General features: G+C 42.6%; 1 protein-coding gene across 1 annotated transcript in view; it reads left to right on the forward strand.

Moving 5' to 3' along the window:
* LOC147683337 (calcium-activated potassium channel subunit alpha-1-like) overlaps positions 1-17,161 on the forward strand; it is a 799,658-nt gene extending 782,497 nt beyond the window's left edge. Inside the window, exons 21-22 of the mRNA XM_086942523.1 lie at positions 1,656-1,759; positions 17,035-17,161. Coding sequence (XP_086798649.1) covers positions 1,656-1,759; positions 17,035-17,161 — 231 coding nt within the window. The remainder of the gene's footprint in view (positions 1-1,655; positions 1,760-17,034) is intronic.
* The last annotated feature ends 9,151 nt before the right edge of the window (positions 17,162-26,312 follow it).

Below are 26,312 nucleotides of genomic sequence, written 5' to 3' on the forward strand. Positions count from 1 at the left end.
TAATGGTGTCCTGTTAGGATTTGAGTTGATAGAACAAGACGTCCCGTTCTTTTCGGTTAGAGTATTCTTTGGTATCAATCTTTATGATTTGGCATACTATGGTGACAAAAAATTATTTTGGCATAAACTGATATGACATGCAGTATATTGCAGTATTACTCCATAAATGCCCACTTGGGTTTACATTTTAAAAATACATTTTTATGTATATTTTGATGTATTAATAGATTGTCAATGACATGCAATTTATTGGCCATAACATGCTTTGACACCATCAAATGATTGTGATAGAATGGATCCACAAGCTATACATAGAGTTCAGTAAGCTCATTTGGGCTGTAATATGCACAATAGTAAGCCTGATTATGTGCTAGATGTTTTGCATTGAATAAGCCCACTTGGGCAGCATGATTGTTTTATTGCCTCATTGTGCAAATGAATTTACAAAAAGATGTACTGCAAATATCAAGTGACGTGATCTGAGGATGGTGTTTATGTTTGTACCAAATGATAAGTATTGTTTCAATATTCATGACGATGCAATGAGTATATATTGATGTATTGCAAGTAAAATGGCATGCATGTCATGTGATCAAAGCCGCGAGTGATGGTGGAAACATGTAATCGCCAAATGGCTGGGTGAATAAACCAATCTGAGCGGTATCCTGTGTCTTCAATCCTTGCTTGGAATTTGTGAAAGGATTGGCAGTGTTGGAGATAGATAAATAGATAGATAGATAGATAGATAGATAGATAGATAGATAGATAGATAGATAGATAGATAGATAGATAGATAGATAGATAGATAGATAGATAGATAGATAGATATATAGATAGATAGACAGACAGACAGACAGACAGACAGACAGACAGACAGACAGACAGGCAGGCAGGCAGGCAGGCAGGCAGGCAGGCAGGCAGACAGACAGACAGACAGACAGACAGACAGACAGACAGACAGATAGATAGACAGATAGATAGATAGATAGATAGATAGATAGATAGACAGATAGATAGATAGATAGATAGATAGATAGATAGATAGATAGATAGATAGATAGATAGATAGATAGATATAATTCAATATAATAGATAGACACATATATAATTCAATATATTTCAAAGCTAAATAGCTCTGAATTTCAAATAAATTGTATCTTAGTAATATATTAAAGCAGGTTTACCTACAAGCATATATTCCGCTGATACAAACCTATCATGAGAAAAACTAAACATACACTTTTTCATTTATCCATGTTGTAAATGTAAGTTATCATACAGATAGGTAAGAGATCCAAGCTGCATGCCTGTATCAGAATGTAAAACTGTTCAATCTGATTTCCCAAAACAGACCACTTTAAGTTCAAGAAAGACCTAAAAAACATGTGCTTCCACATAGTTCTTCAAATCTATGAAATCTATGTCAGAAATCAGTGCAATGGATTCATCATTAAGAAATAAAATTACATTATGTGAAATGTACTGTTCTTTTGTTCTTACAAAGAAGCTGCTGACCTCCCTTTTCCTACCTTTTGTACCCCATTTCCTTAATTAATTATCATCAGGAAGTGATATGTGAAAGGAATGCAATGCCTTAAAAAAAAATCGGTTGATTAATGACTGTTTTAACTGTTCTTTTTTTTTTTTTTTACCAGAATCTGTCTTTTGGAGAAGTTTTTTCTAAAGCCTTGGTCTCATTTGGAATTTTGTGCTTGGGTGTATACCGCCTATTTGAAGAACCTAACCCATTCTTGAACAGGTAGCCTCACATTTTCCTTTCAATTAACTGTTTCCATAAACAATTAGTCCATATGAATTATCCTTCATTTTACAGTACTGGATTATTTTTTCATGAATTTTAAATCGACTTCAAGTGCAAAATGGGCAGGAACCTTTGCTTTCAAGTTACTACATGCTCAAACAGATAAGCAATTTAATAAATGGGTGGTATCAGTTTTTTCTTTTCTTTTCGGACTGGTGCATGTCTATTTTTTAATTCAGTTCTCACCTTTCATAGTTTGCAAACAACTTTCAGACCAGCTTTCCAAATAGTTCTCTAGATCTTCTCTAAAAAATGTTGGCTTTCTGATCATTGTACTACAGGCTGGACTGTATCCGATTTCCAAGCTCATATCAATTAGAACGTATCTGATAGAACCAGAAAGAAAGCTAACAAGTTTAATATAATTTAGAATTATATCCGTCCGCGCCATGCAAAAAATTGTTGTGTCGTGGGATCATTTCTGCATAAGCGCACTAGTCTTCCATAAATAGACAAATTAACTAGAAAATATATATTATTTGTTTCATCCTCTATGCAGCACCCACAGTGCATTTCTGGATCAACCTGGTGATTTGTTTGCAAGCAGTGCAGTCTCTTAAGGGAAAACCAAAGACTTTAAGAAAATACATACTATCCTTTTCTCGCTCAATACTGGGTGGTTTAGTTGATAATTGTTATTCACTTCCCAACTCCACCCGGCGGTCCAACTTTTCTTTATAAAAAGGCTATACTCTAAAACATCAGTAGTCTTAATGGTTAGGTGAGGGAGGTTTTTATGAAATGAAATGAAATTGGGTATTTATTAAGAGCGGGGATACTCACAGAGAGTGTCCAGGCGCTAATCTCAAACCTGAAACAGAAAGGGCCCCACCCTGGCACCATAGTGTTATTGTTGGAACAGTCACTTTTTCATTTGTTTCCTAAAAGACAACAAGTCTTGTGTCAGTCTAAGGTAAAGGGGCAATTTGTTCCACAGATGAGCAGCTTGGACCTGAAATGACCGTCCTCCTATCTGAGATCTCGTGATCTTGGGAATCACCAGGAGGGATTGTCTAGAGGATCGTAGGCACCATTGAGCCTGATAACGTTGGATTCTATTTCTCAGGTAAACAGCACCCGTATCATGAAGGGCACAAAAAGCAAGCACTAGGACCTTATACTGGACCCTCTTTCTCACAGGGAGCCAGTGCAACGCCTTCAGGTGAGGCGACATGCACGTTCTGGGGTTTACCATAAGAATAGCTCTGGCTGCAGCGTTCTGAACAACCTGCAGCCAATTGAGCAAATACTCTGGCAGTGCCAGATACAAGATATTTATGTAGTCGAACCTAGATGTAATAAAGGCTTGTACTACGATCTTACAGGATTCCACCGGGAGAAGGGGAAGAAAGTTTTTTACCATTCTTGTGAAGCCGAAGCAAGTACCAGCAACAGCTTGAATTGGGGACTTCATCGCAAGACTTGTCTCCAACTTGACTCCCAAGTTTTTAACCGTGCTGACTGTGGCCGAAGAAGGGGACATGTCGCAGGGCCACCATAAATTCCTGTCAGCACAAGGGGGGTGGCCAAAAAAGATGATTTAGGATTTTTCTGGATTACACTTGAGTTGGTTAAGTCGTATCCAAGAAAAGACCTCTGTTAAATATTTATTTATCTCCATTCCATGAAAACTTTCACCTTTGTCACAAGTGAACAGGAGTTGAGTGTCGTCGGCGTAGGAAATAGTCTTTGCTCCATGCAATTCTGCCAGACGTGCAAGTAGGGCCATATACATTTTAAAAAGTGTGGGGCTCAAAATAGAGCCCTGCGGGACCCCACTTGCATTGGAGGAATGGCAGCTGTACAGGCCGGGGACCAAATTTCCTGCTGACGCTCAGTAAGGAAGGAAGCAAACCAATTGCACACCATACCCCCACACCACACTCTGCTAACCTCGCAAGAGCCGGTCATGGGGCATGGTGTCAAAGGCTGCGAATAAATCCAGCAGTATCAGCCCAGCACGGCCCCCTTTGTCCATCTGAGTTTTAATGGTTTCTGAAACCTCCAAAAGGGCTGTTTCCGTGCTTAGAGTGGTTCTAAATCCAGACTGGCTGTCATGAAGCACATGGTTTCCTTCTATATAATCTGTTAGCACAGAGTTAACGTACTTGTGCAGGACCTTTGAAAAGAAGGGCAGCAGGGAAATGGGCCTATAATTGGATGCGACCGCATGGTCCGCTGTAGGCTTCTTCAGAAGGGCGATGATTTTTGCCCTTTTCCAGCAGCTAGGTACCGTTTCCTGTCCAAGCAAAGAGTTAAGAACTGAATTGACTGGAGAATTTAAAGGTTCCGCAATATTCTTCAGAATTTTTGCTAGGGGTCAGAAGGAGAACCCGACTTCAGAGTCATCATGATGTCCAAGGATTTTTGTAAGGAAATAGGGGGAAATTGGTTGAGTAAGTAACTGACCCCTGCGGGCAGGGCACTCTGCGTCTCTTCAGTTTCAGCTGTGCCCATAAGGGCAAATGACTGATGAATCAGTGGGATTTTATCATGAAAGAAACCGGCCATCTGATTAATCCAACTGAAAGTGGGAGTAAATGCCTTGCTCACAGCACTGGGGGATGAGAAATCCTTAACTATTTTTAAAATGTCTTTGCTTTTATTAGCAGTCTCTTTTATTTTTAAGGTAAAGAATTTTTTTTTTTCAATGTGCACATTGTTAAAATAAGCTTTTAAGGCTTGCTTATAGATGGCTTCGTCCTTAGAATCAAACTTCGTTCGCCACACTATCTCTAATCGTTTGCAGGCACTCCTGCTTTTCCTGACGGTCTCTGTAAACCATGGCGCAGAGGTGCGACCATTTGTGACTTTACGAGTTGGGGGGGCGCAACACCGCGTCCTGTTCTTCAAGCCACTTCTCTAGGCAAGGGGCATTGTTTTCTTGGTTTCCACAAGAGGGGATCGGGTGCTTACCCAGAGCTTTCTCCAGGCTATTAGGCGTAATCCGATTAAAGGGTCTGAAGATGCAAGAGCGGAGCTTATCCCTAGGTTGAATATGGGGTAAATATCTAGGGATTTTAAAACTCAAGAGAAAGTGATCCGACCATAACAATGGTTGAGGAGCATCAGTTTCCATACTAACGCTGGAGAATAATTGGTCTAACTTATGACCCTTCTAATAGGTGGGAAAATGAATATGAGGGGACAGTCCAAAAATTGCTAAGATTCCAACAGCCGAATAGCCTCGAAGTAAGAGGGATCATCCATATGGATATTAAAATCTCCTAACAAAAGGTAGTGCCTATATTTAACGGAAATAGGGGAGATAGCTTGAGTGAGGGACTCAATAAACTTGCCACAATGCCCTGGCGCCTTATAAACCAGGATGCCCACAATAGATTGATGATCCGAGACAGTAAGCACAAAACATATGCTTTCAGCATCCACAGTATCAAGTGCAGGAAGAATAGAGCAAGACAGTGAAGTTTTAAAAATTATACCAACTCCACCCCCTCTTCCTGCAGGCCGATTCTTCCTTATGATCTGATGGCTAGGTAGAATGGCACCTGCTATCGTAGGGTTTGAGCCGTCATTCAACCAGCTTTCAGTTACAAACATAACATCAGGGTCGGACTCAAGTAATAAGTCGTGCAATTGGGCTTCATTTTTTTTTTATGGAGAGGGTATTCAGGAGGAGGATTTTCAGAGGGTTATTATCCCATAAGCCCGGTTCGGAACTGGACCTTTGCTAACCATAATTGTGCTTCCGCCCCTCCGTTTGCTGCCCTGAGGTTCAAACGAGCTAGTTGGAGGCACTATCACTACTTGGCCCTTAAGTTTGATCAACTAATGTCTGCCATGTACCCCAATCCAGTGGCTTTCATTGGGATTAGTAAATCCTATATATATATATACCCTCTAGGGAAATGGTGGCTGGCTATTTATTTATTCATTCATACCAGGCTACACACACACACAGTACACTACTGAAATAACCTTCCTTTGGAAGTGGGTCCACTTATTGAATGTACACCTGGCGCCCCATAGGGCTCTCCAGAGGGAAGCGTGCCCAAAAGTCACACACATGATAACCTTTTTTGGAAGCAGGTCTATTTATTTAGTTGATACCTCGTGCCCCTTACGGATCTTCGGAGGGAAGTGTGCCCGATAGTCAGACAGTCATCATGGGTCACCACTCGGCTCAAACTCTATTCACCACCTCCGGAGCCTGCATGTCCAGGTTCACTTTCCTCTGGAGAGCCCTGTGGGGCAACAGGCATCCACCAAATAATGGCCAAAGAGTGATAGTAACTCCAACTAGCCTGTTTTCTCAGGTTATTACCCTTGGCAGACGGACCCATAAAATATATACTGGCTTGTGCACTGCCTTGGCGATTTTTAAAGATTACCTCATATGGTCCCACACTCTTTTCCTTAAAAAGTACTGCCTTGTAAGGAAAGATGTCGATGAATGCCCCAAACCTTAGAGGGTCAGGAAGAACTCAATCATGGGGCATGCCACTGAATAATATTCATTAAGTGAGAGTTACTTTAAGAAAAAGGTCGTCCTCTATATTCAGTGGGCCCACCGTAGATAACTCGAGGTTGACTCTCTCGATTGTGAGAAAGATTATTTAAGCATGAGGAAATACAACTCACTGTTTCCATTTTTTAGGTTTGACTTCGTAGCACACTTGCCTTAAATACCCATTGTTACCATTTCTTTAAAATATACATAGTTTGGCCATTGGCTCCCCCCAAAGGGGCCAATTTAGAGTTTGACAAACAGAGGATTCTATCACAAACATGGCGGAATAACGTGTCTTCCAATCCCATGGTCCACACTCTTCATTTAGAGTTGGGCAGACTGTCATCCTTCAGAAGGTGGTGCCCTCACTGGCTCCGCCATCAGACACCTTACTCTAACAGTCCAAAGGAGTACGGCTGTTAGACCACCTACTCTATTCAGAGCAGACGGTCCGATGGTCTTTTCGTGTATGTCACCACCAGGAAAAACGTGGGGAAACTCTTTGAAGGTGTGGGAGGTGATTAGTTTTTTATATTTCAAAAACAAACTCCTGTTTTTGGAGTTTGTGTTTAAAAAAACAAAACTGTTTCATGTGCGACCCCTGAAAGAAAGCGGGTTGTCAGGGTAATGGATGTAATGTCTTCCGCTAACCTGATAGATGGCAGGTCAACCTCCAAACTCAACATAAGGCTCTAAATTATTTGTCTCATAAAAACATTGGATATTGAAAGTAAACATGTTTTGTTTTATTTTTCCATGCTGCAAACTTTTCTTATTTTTTAGCTAGGATTCATGTTGCAAGTCAGCCATATTGGTTTTGTCAGTGCTTTTTATATAGTGGCGCAGCATCTGGTCTCATTCATTTTCAGTCTAGCTTGCTAAAAATCACATAGTGAAACCAAATCTCGGCACTCCTTCAATATTTAAACAGTTACATCATAAGGACAAGGACTTTTGATTGTAGAAAATGCCACTGGATTAGATGATTGGCGGAAGATGCTAAAGAAACATGGATTCAGAATTGCCTCTTTCAATGGTACAGGGGTATCATTTGAGAAATTAAAGAACTAGTTTACCTAAAATTTAGAAGGTGTGTTTGTCTTTTTCAGAATCAATACCATGGTTCCTTGTAACTTAAGCAGATAATCTCCAGAAAAGTTGTATGCTCCCTGATGTTGCTACTGTGTAGACAATGCACTTTTGTAGACATTCATTTTTTGTTTAATTTAAGGAGCACTTTATATTGATGTTGCTCAGGCTGGATGAATTAACTCTCATTCATGTGAGTTTTAGGAAAGCAACTAGTTTGTGTTGGTGTTTACATTCTAAACCCTTAAGGGTCTCTTCCCTTTACCTGACAGATATCATCTCCATTGCTGACTCTCTTAACATTTATTTTTATTTTATTTATATGCTTGTATAGCGCTGGACTCGACCCCCGAAGGGGTATCTCCGCGCTTGGTTCACCATAGATGCCTAAAGACTGAGTCAGGAGGTGCACAAGAAAATTAGGCTGTCAAAAATAGATGAGTTTTCAGTGATTTTCTAAAGGCCATTGATAATTATTGCAGCATTCACAGCTTGAATTGGAGACAAAAGATATCTCAAATTTATTAAAGCCACCCATGTTTATTTTTGGGCATTTGTCAGGATTTCCTAGTTGTTGAGCTTAGAATTAAACAGTTGTCATATGGAGGGAGGCACGAACAATATTGGTTTATTATTTAATATTGAGTTTAACAGATTTTTGCAACTTTCTTTGTTTCTAATGAACTCCATGTTGGCAATTAAAAAACTCCTTATAAACATATTGAAAAATAGAGCCACATAAATGCCAAACAATTTGGATCAAGCTAGAAGCTCTCCACCAAGACTTGGTTTTAAATTGAACTATAGCTTTGCGTATGCAGACAAAACCATTATAGTCAATCTACACCTAAAACAAAAAAAAATTAAGCATGAACATATTGAAAACTAGAATCATAGTTATGGGTGGTAGAGGAGCAAAAGGGAATGGGTTTATTGGTGGTAAGAACATTTACCACTATATTCATTATAATCACCTGGGTAATGCTATCTCCTCAAACTTAACATGTGCTATACAATTTTCAGCAATTATTTTTAGGGTGTCTTCCACAACATTTGCCCCCCAAAAAATATATTAAAGCTTATTTGACCCAGGTGTGAGTTCAGCACTTAAATTTGTGCTGGCCAACATGGATCTTAGAATTTTTGTCTCACTTTAACATCTATACTGGCTGGTAACTCTTTATGCTCTATTTGTCTGTTTTATTATTCTTGCCAGAAAGTAGAGTGTGTAATCTCATATGATCACAGTTTAACATTTAATCTAGCAGCAAATCTAATATTTCTAATCTCTATCATCATGATTGTACAGCCATTCATTAGTTTGCTGTACCTTGACCTGGTGTATTGTTTTCACTTCCAACTTAAGCAAGCAGTGGCAAAATTAGTAGGTCGCACCCATGTAAGAGCTATTGTCTTTCTCAATGTGTTTTAGCCATGTTGTTCACCAGTGTGGCTGCTGTTCAGCATGGCTAAATGTGTGCGCTGTAGAGGAGAGTGGCTAGTGGAGTGGAGTGGTGTAGGGTGTAGAGTAGAGTAGAGTGGCGTACAGTGGAGGATCTTATATTGAAGAGTGGTAAAGTAGAAGGTCATAGAGAGGTATGTCACAGAGTGGAGTGTCGTAGAGTAGAGTATTGTGGATTGCAGTGAAGTGTTGTGGATTAGAGTGAAGTGTCATGGATTAAAGCAGAGTGAAGTGGTGTAGAGTGGAGTGAGGAAGAGTGGAGGGACATAGAAATGAATGGCATAGAGAGGAGTAGAGGGGCATAGAGTATTGTGGCACATAGTGGAGTAGATTTTTGTAGAGAATTGTGTGGGGGTGTAACATAGAGTGGAGAAAAGTTGGAACTCCTGCCCTTGGTGGCCTGGAGGCACTGACTACTGGTATGGGCCCATGCGGAGAACATAGCGTTACACAGAGAGGAAAATTTAGGTCTGCATAAATTCCCTACAGCTACCAAGTAGGACACCATATTGCATGATTTTCAGACCGAACCACACACTGAATCAGTTCCACCGGACGCCCTCACAGCAGCATACGTGGCTCTGATGAGTACATCAGTGCTCACCCGTACCTCAACTAAGGATTTGCTGGGTCAATTATTGGCAACACGGGTACTACTGACTACTATGGGTGACTGATTGGGGTGGGGGGTGGGTGGATTAGTTTGGCTGATTTATTTAATGTATTGTCCCCATTGGTTTTTGATTTTGTAACTCACTTGTATCTTTGCCAATATTATATGCCCTGGACCCAACAGTTAGGTCGACATGAACAGTCAACAGAGAAGCCTATGTGATAAAATGTATGTGCACCCTATTTTCCATGTATAACCGGATGCTTGGTTAACTGTTCTGTATAAAAATGTCATATACTGCACACTCTGTAGTATAATAACGTTGGCCAATGTTTTACATACTCTACCCACATCTGAATGGCAGGCACTGCTTTTGTCCTGTTTTGTCAACCCCTTACCTTTGTTTAAAATTCAATAAAAGAGATTCAAACTAAATATAGAGCAGAGTAAAGCTTCATATAGTGGAGTAAAGCATTTTAGAGTCCAATAGAGTATAATAGAGTGGAGCTGGGTGTAATAGAGTGATGTGGAGTGGCTTAGAGTGAGGTTGACTGTTGTAGAGCGGCTTAGAGTGGAAGTGCATAGAGTGGCGTGGAATGGAGTGTCATGGAGTGTTATACAGTGCATAGAGTGTCATACATTGATGTGTTGTAGAGCGGAGTGTCTTAGAGTGGAGTATCACAGAGCGGACTGTCATAGAGTAGAGTGTTGTGGATTACAATGGAGTGCTGCTGATTAGAGTAGAGTGTTGTAAACTAGAGTGGGTTGTTCATGAGTAGAATATAGGGTAGTGGTGGTAGGGAGGGATGTAGACTGGCGTAGAGTGGAGGGGCTTAGAGTGAAGTGGAGGGGTATAGAGTGTTGTGACATACAGTGGAGTAGAGTGCTGTGGAGTGTCATGGAGGGCCATAAAGTGGCATAGCATAGAGTAAAGTGTCATGGAGTGAAGTAAAATGTAGCACAGTGTAGTAGAGTGGGGTAGAGTGGCATGGAGTGGCATGGAGTGGAGTTGAGTGTTGCAGAGTGGAACAGAATGTCATAGAGTGGAGTGTCGTGGAGAGGCACAAACTGGTGTAGACTGGAGTAGAGTGTCCTAGAGTAGAATGGAGTAGAGTGTAGTAGAGTTGAGTGGAGTAGAGTGTCATAGAGTGGGATGGAGTACAGTGTCACAGAGTGGAATGGAGTAGAGTGCCATGGAGTGGATTGGGTGGAGTAGAGTGAGAGTGAAGTGTTATAGAGTGGAGCGGTGTAGAGTGCAATTGCATAGAGTGAAATAGAGTGTCATATAGTGGAGTGTCATACAGAAGGGTAGAGTGTCATAGAGTAAAGTAGCATTGAGTGGCATAGAGTGTAACAAAGTGGAGTAGAGTGGAGTGGCTTAGATGGGAAAAGAGTGTCATAGAGTGGAGTGGCATAGAGTCGAGTGATATAGAGTGATGTGGAGTAGTGGCATAGAGTAGAGTATCGTAGAGTCGAGTGATGTACAGTAGCGTGGAGTGTCATTGAATGGAGTGGAGAGGCACAGAGCGACATAGAGTAGAGTGGCATAGTAGAGAGGGGAGTAGAGTGGCATAGTGTGTCATAGAATGGCATAAAGGGGAGCATGCATGGTTTGATATCTCACTGCCATTACAGAAAAAACATATTTTCATTTGGAATGACCATATTTGCACGGACATACAGTTTTACTGATAAAATTATACAGCATGCAAATGATAATATGTGGAGATGGCATCACCACCTTTGTTTTGATTGTAATAAAATATTTGTTTCCTCCAGAAATACAAATAAAAGTGCTTCATTTGTGCTTTCCTAATTCTGTTATATTCTGAAATATTTGCACAGTTTATTTGCAGACCTTTAAATTTTATTGTGTCCTAGAAAAAACATTCTACTGCCTTTCTTTCTCACATAGATACGCAGCAGGATTATCACATGCACCCTCTTAATTTGAAATCAGGGAAAGAAAAGTAAACATCAAGCTCCCTCAAAAGACTGCCTACAATTTTACCTCTGTTTCTGAGTGCACTGCAAATGTGACAAGATAAGAACAAAATGTAAAGGTCTGTTTACAGAGAGCAGGCTTGTGGAAGAATACAGTAAACATGGTATGCGCAATGGGATGGACTAACTCAAGCTTGATAGCTTAAAACAATTAAAGCTAGCAAATAGGAAGGAAGAAAATTTGAGTTATAAAGCAAATGATAAGCAATGGGCAAAATGCATTCCCAGGGAAGATTTCTGATGCCCTCAAGATGTCTTCAGCAAACCAAGCATCTGTGCTGTCTGGTAAGCTTCAACCTAAACAGGAGCCGGAATGAGGCTATGCAACTATGGCGCATATTATCAAGACTGGGCGATAAATTATCGCTGCTTTAGCCGCAGGAAACTGCTGCTAAAGTGGCGATAGGGGGCTTGATAATATGCTCTATAGAATTCCAATAGAAACCCAGCTTATTCATCTTACCTGGGCTTCTATGGGAATTCACAAGGGCATATTATCAAGCCCCATTTTGCCACTTTAGCAGCAGTTTCCTGCCGATGAAGCGGCGATAAATCTATCGCTGAGTCTTGATAATATGCCCCTATGTTCTTATGAGGTGAATTTACCTATCTTAAGAGACAATAAGGTTGCAAACAATATGATTAAAGGCTTTAGGCCAAAGAGATATGTCCTGGATACATGAGCACAAGGGACTAGCCAAAAAATTTAAGTACCCCCTCTTAGAATTAAAGCTCATATAGCACCCAACAAGTGAAGCAAGTGAGCCCAACCCTCCCTATAAGAGTCTCTTTCATCTAAGCATCTATCAATTTAGCCTTTCTCCATTCCATCCACTATTTCACCTTTACATTCTCCAATCCATTCTTTCTTTCATCCAACATCCAGAGATTCCCTATTCCATCCATTCATTCAGTTTAGTATCCATGCATCCAATCTGCCATCTATCCAACCATCCACTCTGCCATTCATTTATTCATCCACCATCCCCTCTGCTATCCATCCACCATGCACCCACCCACTCCGCCATCCATTCACTCATCCTTTCACTCTCTCATCCATCAAGCCTTGTACTCTGCCACCCGTTCACCTGTCCATCTAGCTATCCATCCACTCAGCTATCCATTCATCCATCCATCCACTCTGCCATCCTTTCACCTGCCCATCGACCTAGCCATTTACTCACTCACTCACTCACTTATCCATCCTTTTAATCAGCCATCTTTTCTCCTGTTTATCCGTCTACCCATTCACTCTTCCTTTCTCTTACTCATCTATCTACCTACTCAATCATTGACCCACTTTTTCATCCATGCACTCATTCTTATACCCAGTCACCCACCTTTCCTTCCACTCTCACTTCCATTCAATATTTTTGCTTTATTTATTCATTTTAGATTGTTATTGCTTTCCATTTCTGAATTCAGAAACTACTGGCTGGCATTTAGCAATGGATCTAGAGTATGCAGGCCTGTGGCAATGGTGAACACAAACTACACATTTTAATTTATCTCTGCATGTAAAAATGTGTTGGCGCACAAACGTATCCTGTAATACAACTCACGGGGTACGCCAATGGTTAGGATTGGGAGCGGAGTAGTCCCGATACAGACTGGCGCTCCCTGACTGGTTCCATCACTCTATTTGATTTAGTTCAATAGCAGATGCTAAAACATTCTTGTACGGATGGCAGACAAGGGTTGTTGTTTCAAAGGTTTATTTAAAGAATTAATAGGCAGATCACATAGGACATGCGGTAAGTAAATTTAGCATTGTATTAACAGAAACAGTGATTCCTGTGGAACGATGTAACTTATGATAATACTAAAATGCGCAATCGCAGTATATGTACAGGTTGAATCGATATTTGAAGGAGAAACACCATACACAACTGATGTTATAGTACGTACAATAGTTGTTTATGTAAAAATACATGCAATTATACAAAAAAAATGCAATGTGTCCCTAGTGAACATGGAACCTAGAAAGTAGTGAGTTTTTGTGATGTATGTGTTTGGTTTCCAACATATTTTACAAGTCGGCCATCACAAGTAGTACATAGTACCAACAGCATCCTTATATGATAATAGGTGCTGATGGATGGTTCGCTCAATTTGTGTCTACAGCGTTTCAACCCCTGTATGAATAAGGGGTCTACTCAGGGCCTATCAGTATAGGGACATCTGAAATGAGGGAAGATATGTCAGCATGACTGGTGTGTACCATAGGGAAGTGGAAGGTGAGAAAACGGTACTCACATGGGTCCCGGCCAGGCACCCATGGAGGGGAGGGAAAGCTGACAAGAAATGAGGACGCGCCAATTTGCAAAATGTGCAGCAGAATGTTGGTTACACGTCAGTCCATGTTGTCCAGGAAGGCCTCTGGAAACAGTGTCCGCGGGAATGCAGTATGGGCCCATGTCAATATCCAGGGGCTGCTACATGTGCAGCCGCTACGTGTCCTGAAGGAGCCGCTTCCGTCAGCTTCCACTGTTGAAATGACAGTGTCAAAGTTGGAGACATAGACAGGTCTGATAGAGCTTCTTCTTGAGTGTAGTTGCAGTTCGGAGTTGGGAACTATGCTTCTGCTCCTGTGAAATCTGAGAAACAGTTGTTCTTGACAATATCCCTAATCTTGGGTTAGAGCCTGAAGGACCCTATTTTTATTGTAAATGCATATACTCCTTTAGATTCACATTACAATAAATGATCTCATATTTTGGCCTTCATTAAGGATGCAATGGATTAGGGGGGTGAACATAAGGTTATTTTGGTGGGAGACTTCATTTGGACTCCTAACTTTACTGCTACTAAATTGAGAAAAATCCTAATTTTAAGACTTTCGGTATTCACAGAAGGCGTTTAGGCGTCCTAAAGTTAGTAGTCCTAACTTTACTACTACTAAATTGAGAAAAATCGTAATGTTAGGACTTTTGGTATTCACAGAAGGCATTTAGGAGTCCTAAAGTTAGGAGTCCTAACTTTACTACTACTAAATTGAGAAAAATCCTAATTTTAAGACTTTCGGTATTCACAGAAGGCATTTAGGAGTCCTAAAGTTAGGAGTCCTAACTTCTGTGAATACTGAAATGAGTAAGTTCATTGTGTGAATACCAAAAGTAGTAAGTGCATTCTGTGAATGCCAAAAGTAGTAAGTGCATTCTGTGAATGCCAAAAGTAGAAAGTTCATTCTGTGAATACCAAAAGTAGTAAGTGCAATCTGTGAATACCAAAACAGTAGTAAGTTTAGGATTGAGTCTTAAGTTCATTCTGTGAATCGGGCCCAATAACTATCGCTCCCACAAATTGAACAATCAAAGCCACATTATAATTGCTCTTGAAATTCTTCCAATGCATTCTGCCTCTATAAGCGTACAACACCCAGCATGCACTGCTCTGCAACTTCTTCCTTTTTGCATTTCACATAAAATCCCTATTGATACTTGCGTTGTTGTTCTTCTCTGGTCACCTCAGCTCTCCGGAACAAGGAACAGGTTGGGACTGTGACAATTTAGATTTTGCAGCAAACCATCTGGACCATAAAGGTTCAGTACTCGGTTCTATAGCTAATTAGTTTGTCAATTTGATTCGGCTCCAATTGGAACCATCACTTCTGCTACCAGATCTTTTGGCGTGCAAAACTTATCTTATAATAAAACTCATGGGGCATGCCAATGGCTAGGACGGGGAGCGGAGTAATTCTGATACAGACTTTGGTGCTTCTCAACTGTAGTCGTTACTATTTCTATTTCATTTAGTTCAATAGTGGATGCGGAAACATTCTTATAAGAATGACATAAAAGGGTTGCTGGTTCAAAGCGTTATATAGAAAATTAATAGGCCGATTACATAGAACATGCTTAAGTAAATTTAGCAGCAAAGCATACAAATCATGAGAACAAAGAGTTCAGTACAGTTCTAAGTGAAATCCTGCATAGGATTGCCTTCAGGTTTGCCTTCTAAAGGTGAGCGAAAAGAGTCTCCTCCTATACAGAAATTCACATGTCCTTTATAAGACTTTAGGGAAAGACATTCATACATTCTACACAGATAGATGGTTCTCAGGATATTTACCAACCGGGAACGAGCAAGACGAAACACTCTACAACAAAACACATTCGAAGATTTTATCATGGCAGTAATATATTGGATTTTAGTCATTCTCACAGTTTACTTGAGACATTCAATTGATACACTGTATAGCAATAGCCTGGGATAGCTGAAATGCCCATCGTTAAGTACAGTGAGAGAAAGTCTCTGAGAACACTCTGTATATTACTGTGGATCCCAGCAGCAGTGCTTTTTTTTAGAAGAGAAAGACTGCAATAGTCATCATGTGATTTACGTGCAAAATGGAGGACAGCGTAAACGCTATCTAGGTGCAAAATGGAGGACAGGGTAAACACAATCTAAATTTGCATAAGCTCAGTGTATAATGTGTGTAATAAAAAACTGAAATTCGACTCCCACAACTGTTGAGTGCCCACTGTTATGGTATGCAGTATTTATTCTTTTATTCTTTGTATTCCTTTTAACTATTTGAACAAATATAACTGAATTGAATTTCTAAAAATAATGTATGATTATCCTTTTGTTAGACTTTAAAATATATTTTAAAGGTAGCACTGAAGTGGTATACGCTTTTTTATACCTGTCAGACCATAGTCATGTATGCATTTTTGCAGATTGTTTATCCTCATATTCATACTCCCATCAGGCACAAGCTTCTGTGATATTCTTTTCCAATTATTTCTAAAGAACCAATATCCTAGTCAGCTTTTAGTTTCGAGTTGTACAGTACTGGGTGATTTTACTGTCGGATAACTAGTTGTGCTGTAAAATCATCCCACTACTGTGCAATTATGAGTAAAACTCCATGGAATTGGGATTTACCGTGGTGGCCAGCTTTTTCCGGCTATAAAACCACACAAAATTCCATAGTCATGCACTATTACCGCATACGTTTGCCACCTTCTAGCAGCAGTTGATAAACATATGTGAGTGCCGGAATGTGGAGTCGGGGGTTGAGGAAAGGAGATGGAGGAAAAGGGAGGGTGAGGGACATATTTTGTATGCTTTCCACAGTGAGGGAAAAAGTGGCATATGACGTGGCTGCTACTGTAGCCAAAGTCATGCGATTTTCTAGGCCGGAAAAATGGGTTCAGGTTCTTCCACATCCACTAAATCTGGTGTGGAAAAACGTAACCAATAATAATCAGGCAACGCAAAGTTAAAGTTGTTTATGCATTCAATTATTTCGTTCTTCCTAACTTGTAATCAGACCCTTTGCGACTTCAGCTTTCCCATCGGTGTTATATTCCGTACATAAAAGAATGTGGCTGTCAAACGCATATGGGTGGTATGCGTTTCTAAGAATTGGGTCAAACTTGGGCATTAATAAAGCATCAGGAAACTCCTCTGTGGTTATCGTCAGCCTTTGTTAACTAGTAACATTGAGCTTACAATTAGGAGGAATTAAAAGTCATGTGAGTAAACAACGATGAATAAATCTAGATTAATGTTCATACTGATTGAAATTCATCAACTATTTTGTGTTTTTCCTTTGGTGTCTGCAGGTTTGTGATAACAAAGCCTCCCAATACATTTACAATGTTACCCACCGACCTCCTTTTTGCGGCTGTCCCCTTCAAGGGGCAACGTTGCAGAGATTATATATCCGAGTCCTCAGCAGCGCCTACATAGGTGCCCGCGGCAGCAAAAAAGAAATGATGCCCTCAAATGCAGACAAGACGGTGTCGTCCAAAAGGGAGGGGAAACATCTGTAAAAGGCCAGCTACCCATAACAATATAGAGCAAGGACGAAAACGAACATCTGCTGCCTTCGAAATGTTTGAAATAATTGAGTAAAATATTTTGCTGAAATGTAAACTCAGAAAAACTATCAATAAAGTTGCTTGAAAAGAAATAACCGGGAGTTGATGTATACATTTGCAAAAACAGAGGTATGAACAGATTGTCGCTAGCCTGCACCTCACCTAGGTTTCTAAAGGCAATAAAACATATTTAGAGCTGTCGAGGAATTAATAAATAGTTCATTTTATTTTATAGGAAGTTTTTATAAAGGCTACTAATCACACTGTGGTGGCGTCACAGTGATTTGGGATATGGGCACATGAAAGAGGGAGTTAGCAAGCTGCCAAGACCTGGTGGTGTAGGACCAGCCCGTCATCCAACAGCGATGGACCGTGCCTGGCGATAGTGCTCCTTAAACATATACCCCCAAGCAGGGCTTTCAGTGGGAGGAAAAAATTGGGGAGGGGTGGCTCTCAAAGGGGCGTGGCCAATATAATTAAGGCCTTGGTTTAAAACATTTATACTAAAAATCTGTGATCAGCATAATTATAAGATAAACTACATGCATACATACAACTATGGCTTCGTTGTATATAATATTGAAAATGCTTTCGTTTTTGCGAGAGGTTGTGGCATAATAAGCTAGAGCTGCTAACTTTGGAGCTGAAGCATATGATCTCAGCGTCGGCTCATCATCCTTTGTTTCTGGGCAAATCCCTTAATCGCCTGTGCCTACCAAAAAATAAAGGAATATGTTTTGCAATATGTCATGTTGTGCTGCCCAAGGAATACACAGGACGCGATGGCTGGTTGTGAGTACTCTTTATTCGGTCATCACTCTGCATGCATGATCTCTGACCTATTGCTCCGAGGTCTTTCCCTAGAAGGTTCCTTGTCCCTTCCTGTCCCCTCCCCTAACCAGAAGTGGTGTCCGGTGTCCTCTGGCCTCTGCCCTTTGCCTCAGGGTCCTAGTGCCCCTGGCCTGGGCATGACATCTCCCCCCTTGTTGCAAACAAAACATTTCTCAGGATGCTGCCTGTGGGGCGTGTGTGTGTGTGTGTGCGCGTGTGTGGGTGTGTGTGTGTGTGTGTGTGTGAGAGAGAGAGAGAGAGAGAGAGAGAGAGAGAGAGAGAGAGAGAGAGAGAGAGAGAGAGAGAGAGAGAGAGAGAGAGAGAGAAAAGTCTCCACAGGCCTCCGTCTCTTTACATCTCCTCAATCAGTCGTTTTGTCTTCTTGCATTCTTTTCTTGGTCGTTGTTCTCTGATGTCGGCTTGTGCTTCCTCCTCTTGTGTGTCTTCCTTTAGCCCATGTGCCGGCAACTCTTCTTCTTTTCGTTTCAATTCTCTAAAGTGCGAGCTATTTTTGGTGATGTGGTATTGTCCTGCTGACGCAGTTATCATTGGCCCCTTCACTTCTGTCACTGTCAGCGGGTCTCTTGAGAATGCACTATCTGATTTACGCAATTGTCTTTGCCGTACCACCACGGTGTCCCCTTCTTTTATTTTTGTGTTTGTCGCGTGCCTTCTCCGATCAGCGTATACCTTCATTTTTGTTTTCGCTTCTTTGTCTCTCGCAGCTATGTCTCTTTGATCCACGCTTTCCACCTCTTTCACTTGTGGCAACTTCATTCTGCTTGATTGTCCCAACACCAGTTCAGCGGGGCACCTTCCTGTGGAGCTGTGAGGAGTGTTTCGATAGTCTCTCAGTACCTGGCATAGTGCTTGTCCAATTGAGATCTGTGTTAGCTTGGCTCTCTGTATTGCCTTTTTGATTGTCCGCATGAATCGTTCGGTCAATCCGTTTGCTTGTGGCCACAGAGAGGTTATTCTTCGATGATGAATCCCGAGGTATTCCATAAACCTTTTGAATTCCTCACCCGAAAACGGTGGGCCATTGTCTGGCTTCAGTGTCTGTGGTGAGCCCCATGCTTCGAATACGTCATCCAGGACTGACAGCGTTGCGTTTGCTGAGGTTGACGTTACTTGTCTTACTATTGGGAACCTGGAGAATTCATCTATTATTACCAACAGGTAGTTTCCTGTCTCCAGGGGCCCATAGAAGTCAGACGCCAGTTCTGTCCACACTGCCTTTGGAATTTGAGACATTTACAGTGGCTCCGGCTATGATGGGGGCCCTGTTACTTGGCAGATGTGACAATGCATCACAGTTTCTTCGACCATGTTGTCTAGTCCCGGGAACCACACTTTTTCTCGTAGCATTTTTTTGGTCACTACTATCCCTCGATGTGACTCATGTGCTAGTTCTACCGTCCTTTTCCTCAATGTTCAGGGCATTACTACTCTGGTGCCTCTCATCACTATTCCATTCTCGCTTTCTGAGAGCTCTTCATTGATCTTTTTGAATGCCAGCAGTTCTTCTTTTATCACTCCTTCTTCCGAGCAGCTGTTGTTATTTACGTGCCACTTTCATTATGGCTTGCATGGTGAGGTCTTGCTTTGTCTCCCGTTCAAGCTCTTCCATAGTTATGGTTGCAGGTGTGTTGTGTTTGAGTGCGAAATTTAAGTATTCCTCTGCCATGGTGGTCGCTTGCGAGGCTTGTGGCAGGGGGTACCTTGATACGTAGTCAGCCGGATTATGTTCCTCCCCTGGTTTATGTATTATTTTGAAATTGTAGTCCATTAGCCGTATCCCCCACCTCTCTATCCGGGGTGGTATTTTTGCATTTGGATTTCTGTATATTGTTATCAGTGCTTGGTGGTCCGGTATTATTGTGAAAGGTTTTCCATAGATGAACATGTGATAGTGTTCACATGCCCATACTACCGCCAAGCTCTCTTTTTCCGGCTGGGAGTATCCTTTTTCTACGTCCGATAGGCTTTTGCTTCCGTAGGCTACTACGTGTTTAGGAGAGTCTTTTCCTGGTCGGTGTTGTGCCAATATCGCCCCTAATCCCACAGGGTTGGCATCTACAGTCAGTTCAGTGCACAGCCTCGGATCAAAATACGCTAGGTGATCTACTGCCGTCACAGCATGTCTGATCTCTTCAAATGCTTTGCTGCATTCTTCAGTCCATGTGAAACTTTGGCCTTGTTTTGTCAATTCTCTCAAAGGTGCGCTTACTGTGGCAAACTCTTAAATGTATCTTGCACAGTAACTGGCAAGGCCGAGGAATTACCTCACTTCTGCTACATCACTTGGTTGTTTCGCTCTTTCCAGCGTGTTTACTTTGCTGCGATCCGGCCGCATTCCTTTCTTGGAGAAGATGTGGCCAAAGAATACTAGTTCATCCCTCTCTAGTTCACATTTGTCTTCATTCAGTGTCAGACCCGCCTGCTCTAGGTGAGAGCATACCTCTCGCAATGCCTTGTAATGCTCCTCGTTCGACTTTCCAAACACCAAAATGTCATCGCTGTAGTTTAGGCTATTTTTCACTGGCCTTATTACCTGTCGTATTGTCTTCTGAAATATCTCAGCAGCAGACGATATTCCAAAGCTCAAACGTTTATACCTGAAGAGACCTAGGTGTGTGGAAAACGTTGTGATGTATTGAGACTGAGGATCTAGTTCTAACTGGTGATATCCCTTGCACAAGTCTAATTTAGAGAAGCGTCTTGTGCCTGTTAGGCAGCTGGTCATATCATCAAGATGAAGTCCGGGATGTCTCTCACGTTCAATTGCTTTGTTTGGTATTCTCATGTCGACACAGATTCCTATTTTTGACGTGTCTTTCTTTGGTACTGCCACTATTGGTGACACCCAAGGTGTTGGTCCTTCTGCTGGTTCTATTATGTCTTGCTTGAGCAGTGCTTCAAGCTCCTCCTCTACTTGCGGCTGCAGATGTATTGGCACTCTCCAATGATGTTGCGCTATTGGCCTCACTGTTTCATCAATGTGTAGCGTTATTTACCGTCCTTTTAACTTCCCTAGTCCCTGCAGTAGCTTGGGGTATTCCTTCAGGATGCTTCTTTTCTCTGACATATTGTATGTCATTTCAAGGAGACCCATCATCTGGGCCGTGATATTGCTCAGTAGGCATGGTGCTGGGATGTCACCCTTCAACACGTGAATTTCTTCTTTTGTCTTTTGATCTTTGAATGTTAGTTCCTCCGTAAATTTTCCCATGTTTGTTAATGGTGTCCGGGACCCCCAGGTGAATACTTCAACTTGGGACGGCCTCAATGTTGGTTTTATTTTCATTTTTTCGTATTCTGACACACACATGATGTTACATGTTGCGCCGCTGTCCAGGACAAACTTTGCTTTGTATGATCCTACGCTTATAGTCACAGACTCTGTCTTTTTCATTTAGTTTTTGTCTACAAGACAGATTCTTTCTTCTTCTTCACCCTCATCAGCTGATTCGGTAGTAACATCCGACATAAGATAGAGTCGTTCTGCCTTTTCTTCTTCTTCTTCACCTGACTCTATTAGAGGAGCTCCTTGTTCCTGTTTCGACATGTCTGACATGCCTGCTTGTCGACATTCGTGGTCTTCCCGCTCTTCCTCTGTCATTCCTGAAATGCAGTCCCTGATACACACTGGCATAGTGGTTTCTCCCATTGCATTTCCTGCTCGTCTGGCCAAATGCAGGGCACGGGCCTCTATGTGGAAATTCAAGTCTGCACCTGTAGCATGTTACTTCCGGTAGTTTCTTTGGTGTCTGTTCATTTCTTTCTTTCTTCCAGCCGCTCGTGCGGTTGTTGTTTGTCATGCGGTGTGCTTGTTCCACCCGTCGTTCTTTTCCTCGCTCCATCTCCTTTGCGTGTGCTGTCGCTCTTGCCTCGGCTCTTGCTAGTGACAGGATATTTTCTAGTGAGGTTGGTTCCTTTAGAATTGTCGCACGGAAATCCGTGTCACGGCAACCCTCAATGATACGCAGTCTAATTGCTTGTTCATTATCAAATTTGTCTTGTTGCAAAATCATCCAGCGTTTCATCCGGCTGTTGAAAAGCAATCGTGAAGATGTATCGCTCAAAGTCCACATTTCTCTGCGGGTCAAATTTGTCTGTTAGGCACTTTTTTAGTTTGTCATAGGTGGCAGTCTCCTCTTTTGGTAGTGTCACTAATAGATCTTCAACCTCATCACCTACTAAGTTTAGGAATAAACCTAGTTGTTTGACTTCAGTCACATCGGTGGCTTCCATGTATCTCTCAAATCGCCTGACCCATTTCTCCCACCGTATGCCTACTTGTGGCTCAGATAAGTTGAATGGTAGTGTTGGGGTTCCGCCCACTCAGCCCATGCACTGCAGGAACGAAGTGAAGTATACACCAATCCCCTCTCCCTGCCCATGTGCCACTGTTTAACCCCTTCCCTGCTCATGACGAGCTCAGCTCGTCATGAGGCACAGTGGAGCTGTGCTTATGACGAGCTGAGCTCGTCATGAACCATGCAAAAGTGCAATTTCCAGCACAGTAGGGGAAAACCCTTAGCAGCCAAGTGGTTAAGACAAACCTGTATCGCGGAGGTCGATAGGAGCCCCTATCTGTTTCCTAACCTCCAGTAACGAGTGCCAAAAAACCGTCAGGACTAAGATACATGGGCAGGACTAACTAACTAGGGAAGACAATAAGCAAGGAGGGGAGGGGAGGAAAACAGGACAAAAAACGAAGATAATGTACTCCAGAGGAGACACTAGACCTCACGAGCCCGTGAGGAATACTTGAAAATGAGCTAGGGAGTACTCAAAATCTTGCTAACAGCTACCAGGAACCTTCACAAAAGGCAATAACTAGCAGGGACATAAAAGTAGGACAGACTTTTATCCCTGCTATGCGATCATGTGATGGCAGTCCATGAACACTAAAAAAGGACTATCCCAACCCTTGCATCCTAACAGTACCCACCCCAATGACTCTCCCCACTGGGCGGGGTTTTGCAGGATGCCTCCTATGAAACATACGGACTAAACGTGGTGCATGCACCCCCCGGCTGGCTCCCAGGTCCTGTCCTCCGGGGCATATCCCTTCCAATCAACCAGGATATATAGGTGACCACTCCTACGCCTTGAGTCGAGGATAGCCTGTACCTCAAACTCAACCTCCCAATCGATGACCAAAGGTGGGGGCGGGGGCAACACCTGAGCCGAGGGAACATAAGGCTTCAGTAGTGATGTATGAAACACGGGATGGATCTTATAGTCCTGTGGCAACTGAAGCTTCATGGCCACCGGGTTAACAACCTGTAGTACCGGAAAAGGGACACGAATCTCGGTTGCAATTTACGGGAACCCTGCATCCTCAAATTACGAGAGGCCAACCAAACCATATCACCCACCTTATACAATGGGGCTGGGGCCCGATGTCTATCTGCCTGCCGCTTCATCTCAGCCTTGGCTTCCAGCAACCTCACTCGAGCCAAACCCCAGATATCACTCAGCTTCTTACACACATCATCTATGGCCGGCACATGCCCAGTAGGTTGAATAGCTATGGCCCTGGTATGGTACCCCAAGGAGCAATAGAAAGGCGTCATACCCAATGCGGAGTGTAGGCTGTTATTATATGCAAACTCTCCAATGGGCAAAGCAGTCAGCCAATTGCAAGACAAAGATGAAACTAGACACCTCAAATACTGCTCCATGGTCTGATTGGTGCGTTCAGTCTGTCCATCCGACTGGGGATGATATGCTGAAGACAATCGTATCTCAGTCCTCAGCACCAAACAAAGCTCAGTCCAAAAATGAGACACAAACTGAGCCCCCCTATCTGAGATAATCACCGACAGCAAGCCATGTATTCTCACAATTGAGGAAATAAACACCAAAGCCATCTCCTTAGCCATAGGGATCTTGGGCAATGGAACAAAATGTGCCATTTTAGTGAATAGATCCACCACCACCAATATAGCAGTGAATCCATTCACAGATGGTAAATCGGTCACAAAGTCCATGCTGATGGTATGCCAAGGGGAAGGAGGGACCTCTAAGGGCTGCAAAAGACCAGAGGGCTTACAATGTGATGGCTTGTTAATGGCACATATAGGACAAGCTGTCACATGGTTCTGTATATCTTTCGCCATTGACTCCCACCAAAACCATCTCATGCATAACTCCTTTGTTTTCCCCATCCCAGGATGCGCCACCAATGCAGAGGAATGACACCATTCCAACACCTCTTCCCTCAAGACGGGCGGAATAAACAACCTACCCTCATGGTATAACAATCCATCCTGTGTAACGACCTGGGGCAATGACAACCAAGGAACCATATCCATCTGACACAATCGCTCCTTCACCAGATTAGGGAAATCGTCAGCTGTTACGGCCCCAATGATTCTTTGACCATCAATCATTGGCCTGACGTCACCCAAGGAATTCATATCCCCGGGACCAACATGAATCCGGGATAGAGCGTCAGACTTGATCTGCTGTGCTGCGGGTCTATACGTAATGACAAAGTCATATTCGTTAAAAAATAGAACCCACCGCATCTGACGAGGTGTTAAAGCCCTAGCAGATCTAAAGAACTCCAGATTTTTATGGTCGGTATAGATGGTAATAACATGTTGTGCACCCCATAAATAGTGACGCCATTCCTCAAAAGCCAACTTCACGGCTAACAATTCTCTCTCCGCCACCGTATAATTACGTTACGCTGGTAACAAGGTTTTGGAAAAGAAGGCGATGGGGTGCATATGGCCAGTGTCTTCGACCCGTTGGGACAACACCCCACCCACTGCACACATGGAAGCGTCTGTTTCAACAAAAAACGGCAGGGCAGGATCAGGGTGCACCAACACAGGTGCCGTTGTAAAATGACCAAGCAACAGTTGGAAAGCCTCCTGAGCCTCAGCACACCATACAAAGGGAACCCCCTTCCGCAACAAACGAGTCATGGGAGCCACTACATCAGAAAAGTGAGATATAAACCACCGATAAAAATTGGCAAAACCCAAGAGTACTTGGATTTGCTTCACATTCGACGGTATGGGCCAGGATACGATAGCCTGGATCTTTTTAGGGTCCATCCGTACTCCGGCCGCCGAGATAATGAACCCCAAGAACTCCACCTCAGGGGTGCTGAACTGACACTTCTCCAATTTCGCATATAGATGATGTTCCTGCAACTTCCTCAGCACCTGTGTCACATGTTCTTGATGTTCAGCACCCGTCTCTGAATAAATGAGTATGTCATCCAGATAGACGATGACAGTTTTATCCAGGTATTCACTAAGGACCTCATTAATGAAGAACTGGAATGCCGCAGGCGCATTGCATAAGCCAAACAGCATTACACAATACTCGAACAGTCCCTGTTTGGTCTTAAAAGCCGTCTTCCACTCATCCCCGGGTCGAACCCGTATCAGGTGGTAAGCGCCCCGCAAATCCAATTTAGTAAATACTGTGGCTTTGCGAAGCTGGTCCAATAACACAAGGATGAGTGGAAGAGGGTACCTGTTCTTCACTGTTGCTTTATTCAAGGCCCTATAGTCTGCACAGGCTCTCAAGGACCGCTCCTTCTTCGGAATGAAGAAGATCGCCGATGACACAGGTGAAGTGGAAGGACGGATGTAACCCAATTTTAACATCTCCTCGATGTATTCCTTGAGATGCAACTCCTCTGGTTCCAACAAGGCATAAATACGGCTGCAAGGTAACGGAACACCCAGCATCAGATCGATCTTACAATCAAATGACCGGTGCGGGGGAAGACCCTGAGCACATCCCTTGTCAAAAACCTCCTTAAACTCCGAATACTGCAAGGGAACAGAGCCCACTTCAGTCACTGCACAAGACAAAGGATGGATCCACTCCTTGGCCTCAACATAACAATGCTTCAAGCAATGAGCAGAATCCAACGTCACCAACCGCTGCACCCAATCAATCTTTGGGTTGTGTTCCTGCAGCCAAGGAGCCCCTAATACCAGACCAAAAGAAGGTGCGTCGATCAAATCGAAGACCACTGCTTCCGAATGCCCGTTTTCACACAACAGCCGTAAAGGAACGGTTTGGCGGGTAATACATCCAGACGTCAATTCGGTCCCGTCGATAGCTCTCACCGGTTCTGGCTGTTCCTTATAATGACATGAGATATGTAGTTTCTCAGCCAATGATATATCAATAAAATTGCCAGTCGC

The sequence above is a fragment of the Lissotriton vulgaris genome, chromosome 11 (assembly GCF_964263255.1).
Source record: "Lissotriton vulgaris chromosome 11, aLisVul1.2, whole genome shotgun sequence".
Taxonomy (NCBI): domain Eukaryota; kingdom Metazoa; phylum Chordata; class Amphibia; order Caudata; family Salamandridae; genus Lissotriton; species Lissotriton vulgaris.